The sequence below is a fragment of the Ovis canadensis genome, chromosome 8, assembly GCF_042477335.2.
Source record: "Ovis canadensis isolate MfBH-ARS-UI-01 breed Bighorn chromosome 8, ARS-UI_OviCan_v2, whole genome shotgun sequence".
Taxonomy (NCBI): Eukaryota; Metazoa; Chordata; class Mammalia; order Artiodactyla; family Bovidae; genus Ovis; species Ovis canadensis.
This window is the reverse complement of record NC_091252.1, coordinates 13,362,483-13,381,671: the sequence shown is the minus strand read 5'-3', so window position 1 is coordinate 13,381,671 and position 19,189 is coordinate 13,362,483. Positions and strand designations below refer to the sequence as shown.

At 39.3% G+C, this 19,189-nt stretch overlaps 1 protein-coding gene across 7 annotated transcripts in view; it reads right to left on the bottom strand.

Annotated features, from left to right (window-relative positions):
- MYO6 (myosin VI) overlaps positions 1-19,189 on the bottom strand; it is a 157,902-nt gene that overhangs the window by 47,278 nt on the left and 91,435 nt on the right. For 6 of the 7 annotated variants that reach the window (XM_069598030.1, XM_069598032.1, XM_069598033.1 and 3 more), the window contains 4 exons: positions 17,350-17,494; positions 16,093-16,250; positions 14,633-14,724; positions 12,696-12,768 (listed from right to left, as the gene is read on the bottom strand). In XM_069598030.1, coding sequence (XP_069454131.1) covers positions 12,696-12,768; positions 14,633-14,724; positions 16,093-16,250; positions 17,350-17,494 — 468 coding nt within the window. Of the gene's footprint in view, positions 1-12,695; positions 12,769-13,739; positions 14,725-16,092; positions 16,251-17,349; positions 17,495-19,189 lie in introns of all 7 variants that reach the window. The other variant, XR_011258550.1, reaches the window with a different exon arrangement.

Below are 19,189 nucleotides of genomic sequence, written 5' to 3'. Positions count from 1 at the left end.
GGGAGAGGACTCCGACAGCAGTGACCCAAGAAAAACATTTATTATTCTTGTGTTTGACTTATTCTGTAGATTCTGTTGGATTTTCCCCCCCTTTCCCCCACTTTGTTGCAGCTGTCGATTTTATTGGCACTAGGAAATCTAAGCTTTTGAGCTTTTCTTTTTTTCCTTAGTTACATTTTTTATTATTGTTATGAACCTCTACCTCTACGCTGGGCTTTTTCAGTTTTGTGGAGTTTTCCTTTTTTTATTTTCTAATTTTTTAATATTACTTTTTAATTTTTAAACCTACTATTATTTTTCCTACATTTATCCCTTTGTTTGCTTCTCCCACTATTCTTTTCTCCTTGCAATTAATCCTTAATGTATATAAATCTTCTTTATTTACCTTTATTTAACTTTGCATATCTATTCTTTCTTTCCTTACGTCTCAGCATATTTGTTAATGTTATCTTCATTGTTTTATTCCCCACTTGGCACCTTGCTTTAGTTTTGTTTTGCAGTTTGTGCTTCAGGTAGTTTTGTTCTGGTAGATATAATTTTTGATTTCTTCACTTTTTTCTTTTCTCTTTTTTATAATTTTTAATTTTTTGAAACCTATTATATATTTTCTACATTTATTCCTTTGTCTGCCTTTCCTATTGTTCCTTTCCCCTTGCAGTTAATGTTTAATGTATGTAAATCTTCTTCATCTACCACTACTTAACTTTGCGTATCTATTCTTTCTTTCTTTTCTTTCCTTCCTTTCCTCTCAACATATTTGTTAGTTTTGTTATCATTGCTTTATTTCCACTTGAAAGCTTGCATTAGTTTTGTTTTCAATTTTCTGCTTTAGTTAGTTTTGTTCTTAACTGGTAAATATAGGTTTTGATTTCCTTTATTCACCAGGTCAATCTACTGTACTTTATTTTTCCTGGACTGTGTTGACTTTGCTCATGGGTGTATATGTATATGCGTATGTTCCATTTTTTTAAATTATCTGCCTGATTTTGTAACTGCCATTTATCTGGGGTTCATCTTTGGTTTCTCATTTTTGGATATTTGTTTCAATCTCACTTAATGTCATAACAAACCACTCGTGGAATCTTCATTCCTGACCAGAGATCAACCTCTGAGCCTTTGGAGTGGGAGCACTGACTCCAAGACCCTAGACTACCAGAGAACCAACCCTGTTGCTGCTGCTCCTAAGTCACTTTAGTCGTGTTCGACTGTGCGACCCCATAGATGGCAGCCACCAGGCTCCCCCGTCCCTGAGATTCTCCAGGCAAGAACACTGGAGTGGGTTGCCATTTCCTTCTCCAATGCATGAAAGTGAAAAGTGAAAGTGAAGTCGCTCAGTCGTGTCCGACCCTTAGCAACCCCATGGACTGCAGCCTACCAGGCTCCTCCGTCCATGGGAGTATCAAATAGTGAGAACTCACACAAAGGAAACCACTTGAATACAAGGCCCAGCATCACCCAACCACAAATAGTAGTCTGTGCAGGATGCCTCATCTGAACAACAAACAAAACAAAAATACAAACCCAATCATCAGCATACAGGATCACCGTATCACTCAGCTTGTCCATCAGAGAAAAAAGAAAGAAAGAAACAAACAAACAAACAGAACCTCAGCACAAATCTCACCCTATAGGAAGCTTACACAAACCCCTGGGCCAAACTCAGGAGGACAGAAACTGAAAGGAAGAAAGAATTCAACTTTGAAGCCTGGAAAAAGAAGACCTCAAATACAGTAAGTTAAAAAAAAAAAAAGATTAATAAGACCAGAAACTATAAAACTCCTAGAGGAGAACAGAGGCAAAACACTCTCCGACATAAACCACAGCAGGATCCTCTATGATCCACCTCCCAGAATTCTGGAAATAAAAGCAAAAATAAACAAATGGGATCTAATTAAAATTAAAAGCTTCTGCACAACAAAGGAAAATATAAGCAAGGTGAAAAGACAGCCTTCTGAATGGGAGAAAATCATAGCAAATGAAGCAACTGACACACAACTAATCTCAAAAATATACAAGCAACTTATGCAGCTCAACTCCAGAAAAATAAATGACCCAATCAATAAATGGGCCAAAGAACTAAATAGATATTTCTCCAAAGAAGACATACAGATGGCTAACAAACACATGAAAAGGTGCTCAACATCACTCATTATTAGAGAAATGCAAATCAAGACCACAATGAGGTACCACTTCACACCAGTCAGAATGGCTGCAATCCAAAAGTCTACAAGCAATAAATGCTGGAGAGGGTGTGGAGAAAAGGGAACCCTCCTACACTGTTGGTGGGAATGCAAACTAGTACAGCCACTATGGAGAACAGTGTGGAGATTCCTTTAAAAATTGCAAATAGAACTGCCTTATGACCCAGCAATCCCACTTCTGGGCATACACACCGAGGAAACCAGAACTGAAAGAGACACATGTACCCCAATGTTCATCACAGCACTGTTTATAATAGCCAGGACATGGAAGCAACCTAGATGTCCATCAGCAGATGAATGGATAAGAAAGCTGTGGTACATATACACAATGGAGTATTACTCAGCCATTAAAAAGAATACATTTGAATCAGTTCTGATGAGATGGATGAAACTGGAGCCGATTATACAGAGTGAAGCCAGAAAGAAAAACACCAATACAGTATACTAACACATATATATGGAATTTAAAAAGGTGGTAATGATGACCCTGTGTGCAAGACAGCAAAAGAGACACAGATGTGTAGAGAGGACTTTTGGACTCTGAGGGAGAGGGAGAGTGTGGGATGATTTGGGAGAATGGCATTGAAACATGTATACTATCATGTAAGAAACGAATCGCCAGTCTATGTTCGATGCAGGATACAGGATGCTTGGGGCTGGTGCAGGGGGATGATCCAGAGAGATGATATGGGGTGGGAGGTGGGAGGGGGGTTCATGTTTGGGAACTCATGTACACCCGTGGTGGATTCATGTCAATGTATGGCAAAACCAATACAGTATTGTTAAGTAAAATAAAGTAAAAATAAAAATTAAAAAAAAATAGTGAAAAGGCAGAGAAATACTACACAAATGAAGGAACAAACTAGAAATGCAGCAGTCCAAATAAATGAAGAGGAAATAGGCAAACTACCTAAAAAAGAATTCAGAATAATGATAGTAAAGATGATCAAAAACCTTGAAAACAAAATGGAGAAAATGCAGGAATCAATTAACAAACATCTAGAAAAATTAAAGAATAAACATACAGAAACAAACAAAACATTTACTGAAATTAAAAATACTCTAGGAAGAATAACAGCAGAATATCTGAAGCAGAAGGAATCAGTGAGCTAGAAGGAAAAATGGTGGAAATAACTTTTGAAGAGCAGATTAAAGTAAAAAGAATGAAAAGAACTGAGGATAGTCTCAGAAACCTCAGGGACAGTATCAAAAGCACCAACATTTGAATTAAACATTCAAAGAAGAAGAGAAAAAAAAGGGTATGAGAAAATTTTTGAGAGATTATAGTTGAAAATTTCCCCAATATGGAAAAACAAATAGTCGATCAACTCCAAAAGGCACAGAGTCCCATACAGGATAAACCCAAGGAGAAACATGCCAAGACACATACTAATAACACTAACAAAGACTAAACACAAAGAAAGAATATTAAAAGCAGCAAGGGAGAAGCAACAAGTGACATACAAGGAACACTCCATACACTTAACAGCTGATCTTTCAGCAGAAACTCTGCAGGCCAGAAGGGAATGGCAGGATATATTTAAAGTTCTGAAAGGGAAAATCTACCACCAAGATTTCTGTACCTGGCAAGGATTTCATTCAAAACTGCTGGAGAATTCAAAAGCTTTTTCAGACAAGCAAAAGTTAAGAGAATTCAGTACCACCAAACCAGCTTTACAACAAATGTTAAAGGGATTTATATAGTCAAGAATAGAAGAGAAGAAAAAGATTTACAAAGTCAACCCCAAACAATTAATAGACTGGCAACAGGAACATATACATCAATAATTACTTAAAATGTAAACAGATTAAATGCTCCAACCAAAAGACACAGACCCACTGAATGGATACAAAAACAAGACCCATATATATACTGTCTACAGGAAACCCACTTCAGACCTCAAGACACATATACACTGAAAGTGAGAGGATGGAAAAGTATATTCCACCCAAATGGGAAGCAAAAGAAAGCTGGAGCAGCAATCTTCACATCAGATAAAACAGACCTTAAAATAAAGAAGATTACAAGCGCGGACAGCCGAGACGGCACAGAAGAGCAGCGGAGAGGAGCTACACCATGTCCGAGGTCAGAGGCGGAGCCCAGGAGGAGCTACCCCATGTCCAAGGTAAGGAGCAGTGGCTGCGCTTTGCTGGAGCAGCCATGAAGAGATACCCCTCACCCAAGGTAAGGGAAAACCAAGTAAGAGGCAGGCACTGAGAGAGGGCATCAGAGGGCAGACAGACTGAAACCACAATCACAGAAAACTAGCCAATCTGATCACACGGACCACAGCCTTGTCTAACTCAATGAAACTAAGCCATGCCCTGTGGGGCCACCCAAGACGGACGGGTCACGGTGGAGAGATCTAATAGAATGTGGTCCACTGGAGAAGGCAATGGAAACCACTTCAGTATTCTTGCCTTGAGAACCCCATGACAGTATGAAAAGGCAAAATGATAGGATACTGAAAGAGGAACTCCCCAGGTCAGTAGGTGCCCGATATGCTACTGGAGATCAGTGGAGAAATAACTCAAGAAAGAATGAAGAGACAGAGACAAAGCAAAAACACCACCCAGTTGTGGATGGGACTGGTGACAGAAGCAAGGTCTGACGCTATAAAAAACAATACTGCATAAGAACCTGGAATGTTTGGTCCATGAATCAAGGCAAATTGGAGGTGGTTAAACAGGAAATGACAAGAGTGAACATCGACTTTCTAGGAATCAGCAAACTCAAATGGACTGGAACAGGTGAATTTAACTTAGATGACCATTATATCTATTACTGGGAGCAGGAATCCCTTAGAAGAAAGAAATGCAGTAGCCATCATAGTCAACAAAAGACTCTGAAATGCAGTACTTGGATACAATCTCAAAAATGACAGAATGATCTCTGTTTGTTTCCAAAGCAAACCATTCAATATCACAGTAATCCAAGTCTATGCCTTGATCAGTAATGCTGAAGAAGCTGAAGTTGAATAGTTCTATGAAGACCTACAAGACCTTCTAGAACTAACATCCAAAAAAGATGTCCTTTTCATTATTTCAGTGCAAAAGAAGGAAGTCAAGAAACACCTAGAGTAACAGGCAAATTGGCCTTGAAGTACAGAATAAAGCAGGGCAAAGGCTAATAGAGTTTAGCTAAGAGAACGCACTGGTCATAGCAAACACCCTCTTCCACCAACACAAGAGAAGACTCTACACATGGACATCACCAGATGGTCAACACCAAAATCAGATTGATTTATAATATTAAATTGATTATATTGTATTTCTGTGCAGCCAAAGATGGAGAAGGTCTATACAGTCAGCAAAAACAAGACTGGGAGCTGACTGTGGCTCAGATCATGAACTCCTTATTGCCAAATTCAGACTTAAATTGAAGAAAGTGGAGAAAACCACCAGACCATTCAGGTGTGACCTAAATCAAATCCCTTATGGCTATACAGTGGAAGTGAGAAATTGATTTTAGGGACTAGATCTGATAGACAAGAGTGCCTGATGAACTATGGATGGAGGTTCATGACACTGTACAGAAGACAGGGATCAAGACCATCCCCAAGAAAAGAGAAATGCAAAAAAGCAAAATAACTGTCTGAGGAGGCCTTACAAATAGCTGTGAAAAGAAGGGACGTGAAATGTAAAGGGGAAAAGGAAAGATATACCCATTTGAATGCAGAGTTCCAAAGAATAGCAAGGAGAGATGAGAAAGCCTTCCTCAGCAATCAATGCAAAGAAATAGAGGAAAACAACAGAATGAGAAAGACTAGAGATCTCTTCAAGAAAATTAGAGATACCAAGGAAACATTTCATGCAAAGATGGGCTCAATAAAGGACAAAAATGGTAGGGACCTAACAGAGGCAGAAGATATTAAGAAGAGGCGGCAAGAATACACAGAAGAACTGTACAAAAAGAGATCTTCACGACCCAGATAATCACGATGGTGTGATCATTCACCTAGAGCCAGACATCTTGGAATGTGAAGTCAAGTGGGCCTTAGAAAGCATCGCTATGAACAAAGCTAATGGAGGTGATGAATTCCAGTTATTTCAAATCCTGAAAGATGATGCTGTGAAAGTGTTGCACTCAATATGCCAGCAAAGTTGGAAAACTCAGCAGTGGCCACAGGACTGGAAAAGGTCAGTTTTCATTCCAATTCCAAAGAAAGGCAATGCCAAAGAATGCTCAAACTACCACTCATCTCACATGCTAGTAAAGTAATGCTCAAAATTCTCTAAACCAGGCTTCAGCAATATGCGAACCGTGAACTTCCAGATGTTCAAGCTGGTTTTAGAAAGGCAGAGGAACCAGAGATCAAATTGCCAACATCCAATGGATCATCAAAAAAGCAAGAGGGTTCCAGAAAAACATTTTTTTTCTGCTTAATTGACTATGCCAAAGCCTTTGACTGTGTGGATCATAATAAACTGTGGAAAATTCTGAAAGAGATGGGAATACCAGACCACCTGACCTGCCTTCTGAAACATCTGTATTCAGGTCAGGAAGTAACAGTTGGAACTGGACATGGAACAACAGACTGGTTGTAAATAGGAAAAGGAGTACATCAAGGCTGTATATTGTCACCCTGCTTATTTAACTTATATGTAGAGTGCATCATGAGAAACGCTGGGCTGGAGGAAGAACAAGCTGGAATAAAGATTGCCAGGAAAGTATCAATAACCTCAGATATGCAGATGACACCACCCTTATGGCAGAAAGTGAAGAGGAACTAAAGAGCCTCTTGATGAAAGTGAAAGAGGAGTGTGAAAAAGCTGTCTTAAAACTCAACTTTCAAAAAACTTAGATGATGGGATCCGGTCCTATCACTTCATGGCAAATGGTTCGAGAAACAGTGTCAGACTTTATTTCGGGGGGCTCCAAAATCACTGCAGGTGGTGACTGCAGCCATGAAATTAAAAGACACCTACTCCTCAGAAGGAAAGTTATGACCAACCTAGACAGCATATTCAAAAGCAGAGACATTACCTTGCCAACAAAGGTCCATCTAGTCAAGGCTATGGTTTTTCCAATGGTCATGTATGGATGTGAGAGTTGGATTATAAAGAAAGCTGAGCGCCAAAGAATTGATGCTTTTGCACTGCGGTGTTGAAGAAGACTCTTGAGAATCCCTTGCACTGCAAGGAATTCCAACCAGTCCATTCTAAAGGAGATCAGTCCTGAGTCTTCATTGGAAGGACTGATGTTGAAGCTGAAACTCCAATACTTTGGCCACTTGATGCAAAGAGCTGACTCACTTGAAAAGACCCTGATGCTGGAAAAGACTGAGGGCAGGAGGAGAAGGGGACGACAGAGGATGAGATGGCTGGATGGCATCACCGACTCAATGGACATGGGTTTGGGTGGACTCCAGGAGTTGGTGATGGACAGGGAGGCCTGGCATGCTACAGTCCATGGGGTAGCAAAGAGTCGGACATGACTGAGCTACTGAACTGAACTGAACTGAACAAGAGATAAGGAAGGACAGTATAGTGGGAGGGGGGTTCCTGATTGGGAACTCATGTACACCCGTGGTGGATTCATGTCAGTGTATGGCAAAACCAACACAGTACTGTAAAGTAAAATAAAGTAAAAATAAAAATTCAAAAAAAAAAGGAAGGACACTACATAATGATCAAGGGATCAATCCAAGAGGAAGACCTAATAATTGTAAATATCTATGAACCCAACATAAGAGGTCCTCAATACATAAGACAAACACTAAGAGAAAGAAAAGGAGAAACTGACAGTAACATAATAATAGTAGGAGACTTTAACTCCCACTCACACCAGTGGACAGATCATCAAAACAGAAAATTAATAAGGAAACACAAGTCTTAAATGGTACATTAGATGAGAGGGATCTCATTGATATATTCAGGACATTCCATCCAAATGCAGAAGAATACATGTTCTTCTCAAGTGCACATGGAACATTCTCCTGGACACACCACATCTTGGGTCACAAATCAAACCTCAGCACATTTAAGAAAACTGGAACTGTATCAAGCATCTTCTCTGGCCAGAACACTATGAGACTAGGTATCAATGAGAAGAAAAAAACTGTAAGAAACACAGACACATGGAGATTAAACAATAAATTTCTATATAAACAACATGTTACTCAAGAAATCAAAAGGGAAATAAAATTTCTAGAAACAAATGACAATGAAAACACGACAACTCAAAACCCATGGGATGCAGCAAAAACAGTTCTAAGAGGGAAGTTTATAGCAGTACAATCCTACCTCAAGAAACAGGGAAAATATCAAATAGACAAGCTAACTTTACACCTAAAACAACTGGAAAAAGAAAAAGAAAGAAAAATTAGCAGAAGGAAAGAAATCAGAAAGATCTGGGCAGAAATAAATGAAAAAGAAATGAAAGAAACAATAGTAAAGATTAATAAAACTAAAAGCTGGTTCTTTGAGAAGATAAACAAAATTGACAAGCCTTTAGCCAGACTCATCAAGAAAAAGAGAGAGAAGAATCAAATCAACAAAATTAGAAATGAAAAAGGAGAGGTTACAGCAGACAAGGCAGAAATGCAGAGGATTATAAGAGACTATTATGAACAACTCGATGGCAATAAAATGGATAACCTGGAAGAAATGCAAAGATTCCTAGAAAAGCTCAATCTCCCAGGACCGAACCAGGAAGCAGCAGAGAGTATGAACAACACAACTACAAGCACTGACACTGAGGCTGTGATCACAAATCCCCCAGAAACAAAAGCCCAGGACCAGATGGCTTCACAGGAGAATTCTATCAACCACTTAGAGAAGACCTAATGCCTATCCTTATAAAACTTTCAAACAATGCAGAGGAAGGAACATGTTCAAACTCATTCTACAAGGCCACCATCACCCTGACACCAAAACCAGACAAAGACAACACAAAAAAAGAAAACTACAGACCAATATCACTAATGAACACAGATGCAAAAGTCTTCAACAAAATTTTAGCAAACAGAATTCAGCAACACATCAAAAAGCTCATACACCATGATCAAAGTGGGTTTATTCCAGGGATGCAAGGATTCGTCAATATACGCAAATAAATCAATGTGATGCACCACAGTAACAAACTGAAACATAAAACCCACATGATAATCTCAATAGACGCAGAAAAAGCCTTTGACAAAATTCAGCACCCATTTATGATTAAAGCTCTTCAAATAGTCAGCACAGAAAGAACCTATCTCAACATAGCAGCGGCCATATATGACAAACCTACAGCAAACATTATTTTCAATGGTGAAAAATGGAAAGCATTCCCCCTAAGATCAGGAAGAAGACAGGGTGTCCACTTTCACCACTATTATTGAACATAGTTCTGGAAGTCCTAGCTATAGCAATCAGAGAAAATAAATAAATAAAAGGAATCCAACTGGAAAAGAAGTAAAGCTCTCACCCTTTGCAGTTTACACAACATTGTACATAGAAAACCCTAAAGATAGTATCAGAAAATTACCAGAGCTAATCAGTGAAATTAGCAAAGTTGCAGGATACAAAATCAATACACAGAAATCACTTGCATTTCTATATACTAACAATGAAAAATCAGAAAGAACAATTAAGCAATCAATGCCATTCATCACTGCAACAAAAAGAATTAAATATCTAGGAATAAACTTACCTATGGAGACAACAGAACTGTACACAGAAAATTATAAGACACTAATGAAAGAAATCAAAGATGACATAAACAGATGGAGAGCTATTCTATGTTTCTGGGTAGGGAATCAATATTGTGAAAATGACTACACTACCAAATGCAATCTACAGATTCAATGTGATCCCTATCCAATTACCAATGGCATTTTTCACAGAACTAGCACAAAAAATTTCACAATTCATATGGAAACACAAAAGATCCCAAACAGCCAAAGCAGTCTTGAGAAAGAAGAATGCAGCTGAAGGAATCAACCTTCCTGACTTCAGATTATACTACAAAGCTACAGTCATCAAGACAGGGTGGTAATGGCACAGAAACAGAAATAAGACCAATGGAACAAGATAGAAAGTCCAGAAATAAACCCATGCACCTATGGGTACCTTATTTTTGACAAAGGAGGCAAGAATATACAATGGGGCAGAGACAGCCTCTTCGATAAATGGTGTTGGGAAAACTGGACAGCTATATGTAAAAGAATGAAATCAGAACACTTCCTAACACCATACACACAGATAAACTCAAAATGGATTAAAGACCTGAATGAAAGACCAGAAATTATAAAACTCTTAGAGGAAAACATAGGCAGAACACTCGATGGCATAAATGAAAGCAAGATCCTCTATGACCCACCTCTTAGAGTAACAGAAATAAAAACAAAAGTAAACAAGTGGGACCTGATTAAACTTAAAAGCTTTTGCACAGCAAAGAAACTATAAGCAAGGTGAAAAGACAACTGTCAGAACGGGAGAAAATAATAGCAAATTAAACAACTGACAAAGGATTAATTTCCAAAATACACAAGTAGCTCATACAACTCAATACCAAAAAAAACGAACAACCCAATCAAAAAGTGGGAAAAGACCTAAACACACATTTCTCCAAGGAAGACATACAGATGACTAATAAATATATGAAAAGATGCTCAACATCGCTCACTATTAGAGAAATGCAAATCAAAACCACAATGAGATTGTCACCTCACACCAGTCAGAATGGCCATCATCAAAAAGTCTAGAAACAATAAATGCTGGAGAGGGTGTGGAAAAAAGGAAACGTTCTTGCTCTGTTGGTGGGAATGTAAATCGATACAGCCACTATGGAAGACGGTATGGAGATTCCTTGAAAAACTAGGAACAAAACCACCACATGACCTTGCAATCCCACTTCTAGGCATATACCCTGGGGAAACCAAAATTGAAAGAGACACATGTATCCCATTGCTCACTGCAGCAGTATTTACAATAGGTAGAACATGGAAGCAGCCTAGATTTCCCTCGATCGATGAATGGACAAAGAAGTTGTTGTACATATACACAATGGAATATTACTCAGCCATAAAAAGGAATGCCTTTGAGTCAGTTCTAATGAAGTGGATGAACCTAGAACCTATTATACAGAGTGAAGTAAGTCAGAAAGAGAAAGATAAATATCATATTCTAATGTATACGTACAGAATCTAGAAAAATGGCTGAAGAATTCATTTACAGGGCAGCAATGGAGAAACAGAGAGAGAACAGACTTACGGACATGGGGAGAGGGTAGGAGAGGGTGAGATGTATGGAAAGAGTAACCTGGAAACCTACATTACCATATGTAAAATAGATAGCCATGGGGAATTTGCTATATGGCTCAGGAAACTCAAACAGGGGCTCTGTATCAACCTAGAGGGGTGGGATGGGGAGGGAGATGGGAGGGAGGCTCAGAAGGGAGGGGATATATGTATACCTATGGCTGATTCATGTTGAGGATTGACAGAAAACAACAAAATTCTGTAAAGCAATTATCCTTCAATTTAAAAATTAATTAATTAATTATAAATAAAAGCTACAGGACACAGGAAGAGCAATCAAGACTCTAACTGCACTGGGCAGAGAAAGATGCATCTTGGGCAGTTAGTGGGGGTGAAGGGGGGCACACTAGCTGAGCTGTAAACGAGAGTATTCTGACAGATGCAGGACGTGCAAGTGGGCAGAAAGGTAAACGGAAGGGGAGGAGCTCCAGCCAAGATATCCAACGACACCATCAGAGGCACAAAGATCTAAGAAGGGACAAGGCATGCGGAGGGATATGCTAAGTGAACCAGGCAGGATATGAAAGTCCTTTGGGAAGTTACATAAATGTAAAGTGTTATCACTGCGACTGTGTTGTTGCTACCTCTTGTCCAAATCGAGCAAGAGTTACTGGCTCAACTGCCAAATTCCACTTTCACAGCAAGGTTTATCCAACAGCTGATTTTAGAGACTGGCTGGAAGGAAAAGACAGCCTGAGCACCAGCTGGGTGACAACAGGAAAAGGTCTCTCTACCAACAACAGACCAGGAAAGAGACTGTTCTCCTGTGCGTGGCACTATCTGATGGGACCCACTGAACCTGTGAGGCCTACTTGCAACCATTTGGAGGGTAGAGCCGACGCACAGAGAACAGAGATGAAGAACGGCAGACGCAGAGCCAACCCCCTGCAGACCCCGCAGGGACCTTGCTATACCACGGGCTTCCTCACGCCAAGTAAGGAATCCCTTCACTGCTTAAACAGTTTTGTTTCCTCCTTAACTTAGCCACATGTTAACTGTTTAAGAAAGAAAATGCCCATCACAGTAAACAGAAGAAATTTTCAGAATACTTTCAGTATAGCTGAATTTGGTGCCTTCATGTGAAAAAACAACTTCCTAGCAGTGCTAGAGAAGTAAAAGCTCTCTTGAACACCACAGTTTCAAGTCCCATAACCAGCAGTATCAACCACAGAGCACAGAAGAATGACTAGTGAAAACATTCACTGTATCTTCCCATAGTTCCCCCAAATGGAGTAAAACCAATACGTACCTATGCAGTCCTGATTGTCCACATAATGCACTTCATTCACACCTAAACCTTCCTTTTGATAGAGTTCTTGTTCCTAGAAAAAAAACAGTCATAATCATAGATATGGAGATGCCATGTGAGAGGAAAGACTCACTGTTTGGTGCCAGATATAATCATAACATTTATTGATTAGTCAGTGTACAAAGGTTCACACCAACTGATTCGGTGACTGAGAAGTCTTACAAAACATTAGGGAAGAAAAATCCTTGCCCCTAAGGCAAGGTGAAATCACAACTTCAATGGCCAACATAACATACGATTTACATATGTGGAAACATTCCCTCACAGATAAGCACGCTTTCCCTGAAATACGCTGGGCAGCCAGGCACAGACACAGGGATCTGTTAATAATCACTCCAACCCAAGACAAGACCGGGGCAGGCAGGCAGGAATTTTATCACAGATGAGTGAGCAATGCAATGAATTCAGGGTTATGGGTATTTCTTATTTTTCCCCCTGAATGTTTAAATATTTCCTCCTAAGAGACATACTAGCAAAAGGTTCTGTCATTCTAGGAGGCGGTGTCCACTTGGACTCAATCTGAACTTGAAATTCACTTTTATTTTAAAGAATTGGTATAAATATAAATCAAGACTGTCTCCTCTTCATGAAGTTTCTAGATAAAGCTTGCTGGGCTGGTAGGAAGGGAAGAATTAAGGCAGGTTAAGTGAGAAGCATACACGTCAAACTTCACACAGTAATGGAAGGACTAAGGCAGCCGGAGGGAACATTTTCAGAGAAACTATCTTAACTGCCAAGTACTTGTTTTCACCTGTTTGTTTATGCCAGAACTGGCTTAACTATAATATATGAGGAGCGGTATAAGAGTTGGACTGTGCTGGGAAACCCGAAAGGACAAAAACATAGTAAGAAAGGAGGAAAAGAGGAATAGAATCGGAGCAGGAAAGGAAGGGTTTCACATCTCAAGTCCAGATACAGAGGGGAGCTCAGGAAACAGCAGTGCTGATATGGAGGGAACCAGCAGCCAGGAAGGAGGGTGCAGACCTGCAGAAGTCACTGAACTGCTGTGGCTTCTTCATCTGTGAAACAAAGGGCTGGACGAGATTAACGGGGTGATTCTGAGTTCCCTTTACCTCTGCTTGCTTCACTCAGGAAAACACATCTCAAACAGCTCAAACGAAGGAAAGGGAAGAGTATTAATAGGAAATGGCAGAAAATTCAAAATACAAGGTAAAAAGTGGTGAGACTAACCACAAATCTACTGATCCAAAGTTACCTATACTTCCTGTGCACTCTGAAGGGTTACAGAGGAACTTCCTTAAAACCTGAGATTGCAAGAGTAGGACAGGCCCACAGCCATCTACTATGAGTAGTAGCAGGAAGTTCCTTACTCGACCAGAGACGGTGTCCGGCCAAAAACACCGCACCGACGGGCCACTGGCAGCGCACAGTGTAACCTGGCAGGGCTAGGGAGGCAGGCCAGGCCAGTGCCCACGGACTCTCCCAACCTGGGGGCTCCGCTGCCATATACAGAGAGGGTGAGCAGGTAACGACTGGGCAGAAGCAGAGACCCAGGGGAAGAGAGGGGTGCCCAGGACAGGATGAGAGGAGACTGTTGATTGGCAGTGGAGGAGGAAACAGCCAAATCAGGAAATGAAACAAGAAGCATTTCAAGTCTAGTAAAAGTCACTAGTAAAAGGCAAGATACCCTCACTTCTGAGGAGGCATCTATTTTAGAGTTTTTACTTAGCTTGGTCCCTAAGCTCAGCTGTACCATCGACACTTAGGATGTGCCCCCATAGCCCACGCAGGGCCTCTCTGAGTCCCTGGGCCACCTTACATCACACCCCATCCATCCAGGTAACTGCAGTCTATCTCTGTACCCTGAAATTTTGAAATAGAGGGCCGTTCTTAAATCTAAATTGGACGCCAATTACCTCCTTCAGAATCCTTTCATTAAAAAATTGTTGAAGCTTCTCATTGCAATAGTTGATACAAAATTGTTCAAAACTGTTATGTTCAAAGTACTCTGAAAATAAAACCAGAATCAAGAGTCATCATCAGATCAACTTCACATTAATAAATTTAACTTAGGATAAAATTTTATTGTATCAATGCTTAATTTAACAGTAGGTCAAAATGTATGTACAACTGTTTCATAGTCCTCAAATGCTCTTATTTCAAGACTTAAATTTTGATAGGCACTAAAATTAAGTATTAGAAACACCTCGGCTTGACAAAAATTTGTTTGTTAAATAAATATCATATAGTAAAAGATATAAAATATCTTTTATTTTATAAAATAAAATAAAAGTCACTTGTAACATATTTTTAAGGCACAGAAGTTAAAGCAATCTAAATTGAAGAAAATGACTTAAAATGTAAGCACTTCATATTTTTCTGTATAATCTGTGAGATTATAGTTAGAAAAAATATTATAGATACTAATGCATTTCTAAAATTAAGGCATTGTATTACACTATTTCTAAGATCTCTGCAGCTTTAAAATGTTATGACTTTGTGTATTTATGTGCTGTGCGAAACTGGTGCAGACCAGGAAACAAATGTCTGAAGACTATGAAATTCTCAGGTCAGTAATGAGTGTTTCTCTAGCTCTGAACAAAAGGTAATGCTTTATTGTAAATTTTTATATCACGTCAAAAACAAAACTCTGCCCTTCCCAAAAATGTAAACACTCATATCTTCTCATGGCAACTGCAAACAAATTACAAAGGACACCACTTGTGCACAGACAGAAGGAACGCCCACACCTATAAAGCTCAATAAAAAATTGGTCAGACTTAACGTTGAGATTTTTACAACATGGTCATTCCGAACAAAGCATTCAGACATCAGTGACTCATTTCATTTCTGGTCATACACAGCCACAGTTCTTCTCAAATGTTTATCTTAATAGCTTACTCATTCGGTAGAAATTAACTGGAACTAGCTCTCTGTTGACAACTATCAGTAAGAATGAATTTTTATACATAGTTATGAGTTTGGCCTGTGTGCTAGGTCAACCTGTACCCAGCTCTACACTGGAGTCAATGGTCTTAATGAGTCAATTCTCTTTATCAGCAACACTGAAGACTTTATTCCGCTGTACTCCTTTAAGAGCACTGAGACATGTCTATCCACAGTAGTTTCAATCAACATGTTCTAATTTAAGCATTACTGTGACCAAAATCCACAAGTCTTTCCTTTTTTTCTGAAACATTAGCTTCTTATTTGAATCATATTATGAAATGAAATGATAGTATGGACATATAACTGGAAATACATTAAGCAAAAGGTACTACAGGGAAAAAAGGTTTTTAAACTTTTAATCATGTGTGGAAAAACTGGGTGTAAAAATATCAAACAGATACAAACTCACAAACAAAACTATATTTACCAAACCCAGCAATATCCAGGACTCCAATAAAATAGGATGATGTTTCAAAAGGAAAACACTGGTTTACTCTGTTTACCACGTGATCAAAAAGATGGCTATAGACAGTCTTTGCCAAGGCATCCCGGGCATTGTTTGCCTGTTCCACTTTCAGGGGTACCCTGTAAAAGAAGACCGAGTCAACAGAAATTCTTCCTAGTAATATGTTATGGAAATAACGCCAGGTTCCCAGGAGCTGAGCACACACAGTCAACGCAAAGGACAAAGCAAATAGCTACAAAATGTCAGTTGCGAATAGAAACAAATGAATAGGGCCAAGTAAAATACCACAAGAGAGTTATCTATAATTAGAGACCTATTATTGAGTAGAAGAATATTAGGCTCAAAAAATCTTTCTAACCTTAATTTTATACCTCACAGTACATGCTGAATACACAAAAAATTTATTCAAAGGAATAATCTTCCATGTGACTTTCTTAAATGCAAAAGAAACTGTTTAATTCCAGACAACTTTAAACTTCAGTAATTTGTTAACACTGCTTAAGAAAAAAAAGTTTATCTTAAAATCCAAACTGTCCAATTCTACACTTTCAACTAAGTACTGGTAACTCTACAGTATAACAGCATCAGACGCTGCAGATACAGACACACGGTCCAATGAAGAGAGTGCCATGCCAAAGAATTTTCAGACGCTGTGCTAAATGCTGTCACAGAGCATGAGGCACCTTGCGAACACCAGAAAAAATGATCAAACTTCGAAAGAAATCTCAAAAGTCATTCAGGCCTCTTCTAAACAGTGGTTTCCCAACTTGCATTTCTTGCAGAAGAACCCTTTCCTAAAGGGACTCTTACGTGGACACTCCATCCATAAAACACAGAACTGCTTTAGAACACAGGGGAAATGGAGCTGAGGACCACACCCGGGGCTTTTACCAGCCTTCCCGTGGGCTCCAGAAACGTCTCTGAAGGACCACAGTACTGCAGGCGCTACCATATACTCTCCTCACTGAGATTTTCTTCATCATAACCACAGTGGGGAATTAGCTTAGCAGAGAACCAGGCTAAACATGCCTTGCTAATATTTCCCAAAGTAAGCTCCAGCACTTTCTGTGTAGTGGAATGGGCTCTTTTTATCCTTACTTTTTAAATTTGCTGAAATGTTTTGAAGCATTCCTTTGCCTTGCTCAGTAAGGAACAGAGACAGGATCTGGCTTTCCCCACAAGGCAGGGCTTGGAAGGAGCGGCGAGCAGGGCACTTACTTTATCACAGTTCCTTTGGTGCCCCCTGCTGTTGTCAGCATGACTCTTGTAGTTAAACTCACACGGAGGTCATCCTGATCCAGACCCAGCAATTCAGCACAATATTCCAGCGACTGAGCAGATTTATTCTTCAGATTACAACCACCTATTGAAAACATATTTTAATTTCCAATTAATACACATTACACGATATTTTCAAGATGCATTTCTTAGAAGTACACTTCACTGACATAAAGCTATGAACTAGACAAGGCTTACTTGTGACTTTTAACTTCACCTCCCTTGTTCCCCACCCCTGTCAGACACTCATATTGCCAAGGTCACTGGGCAACTCATTCAGGGCAGCCCATGACACAATCCTCTCAGCCCGACAAAATTTTAACCTATCAGGGTTTCATTTTTCATGACTCTGCAAGGGAAATATACTAATGATAGATTACAAACCTTGTTAACATATTAAGTCTCTCGAGTAATAGAATGCCTTATCACCAAAACTGGTATGACTGCAGAAAACGTTAAGGACATAGACTGGTGATTTGATTCTTACATGATAGTATACATGTTTCAATGCCATTCTCCCGTCTATGTCCGATGCAGGATACAGCATGCTTGGGGCTGGTGCACGGGGATGACCCAGAGGGATGTTGTGGGGAGGGAGGCGGGAGGGGGGTTCATGTTTGGGATCGCATGTACACCCGTGGTGGATTCATGTCAATGCATGGCAAAACCAATACAGTATTGTAAAGTAAAATGAAGTAAAAATAAAAATTAACAACAACAAAAAGAAAACGTCAAGGAGTAGCTGCAGTGGTAAACGCCGTGAGGTCAGCGTGGGTGTGGCTGTTTGTCCAGGGGCAGGTGTGAGTGTGCACACAGGCATGTGCTCGTGACACCCGGGGACAAAGGAGGAGGGTGAGGCGGCCACGGCTACTTTTTCTGAACATCATATCTACAGGTTCCTAGTATGGAGGCTGTTTCAAAATGCTTCTTATAGCAAGACAGCATACAATAGTGCTTTAGACTCCGGGCTGTTATGGTTCTAGAATTTACTAGTTGGGTGACCTTGAATGAGTTACTTATTATGCTCCGTTTCCTTACCCATATAATAAGGATAGTAACTCTATCAATCTAATAAGGTCGTTATGAAGACTAGTAAGGGTGGATACATGAATTGCCTGGAAGAGAGTCTGGTGCATAATAAGCACATATAATTACTGTCTTATTAATAATAATAAAGTAATTAATATTTTTAGGACTGTATAAATGATTCATTTAAAACTAATTTCAAAATTACAAAGAATGCATGTAATCATATGAGAATTATATCACAACAAATAGATAAACTATTTAATAGACTGGCCTCAGGGGAAATAGACTATGAGATCTCATATGAATAAGGGGTTGTCAAGGCAATTCATTGAGGAAAGAACTGCATTTCAAACAAATGGCATTGGACAACTGGACGTCCACAGGCAAAAGAATGTAGCTGGACTCCTACTTCACACCATACAAAGAAATTAACTCAAACTCAAAGACTGTAGGGTAAGAGTTAACACCATTCTCTTAGAAGAATTCAGACATAAATCCATATGATCTTGGACTAGGTTGGTTTCCTAGATTTGGCACCGTAAGTAACAAAAGAAAATAATACGCAAATTGGATTTCATCAAAGTGAAAACCTTTTACGTTTCAAGGAACACTATCAAAAATTTAAAAGACAAATCACAGAATGAGAGAAAATATTTGCAAATTATATATCTGATAAGGAACTTATATTCAGAATATACTTAAAAACTCTTACAAGTGAATTTTTAAAAGGCAATCAAATAAATGAGTAAAG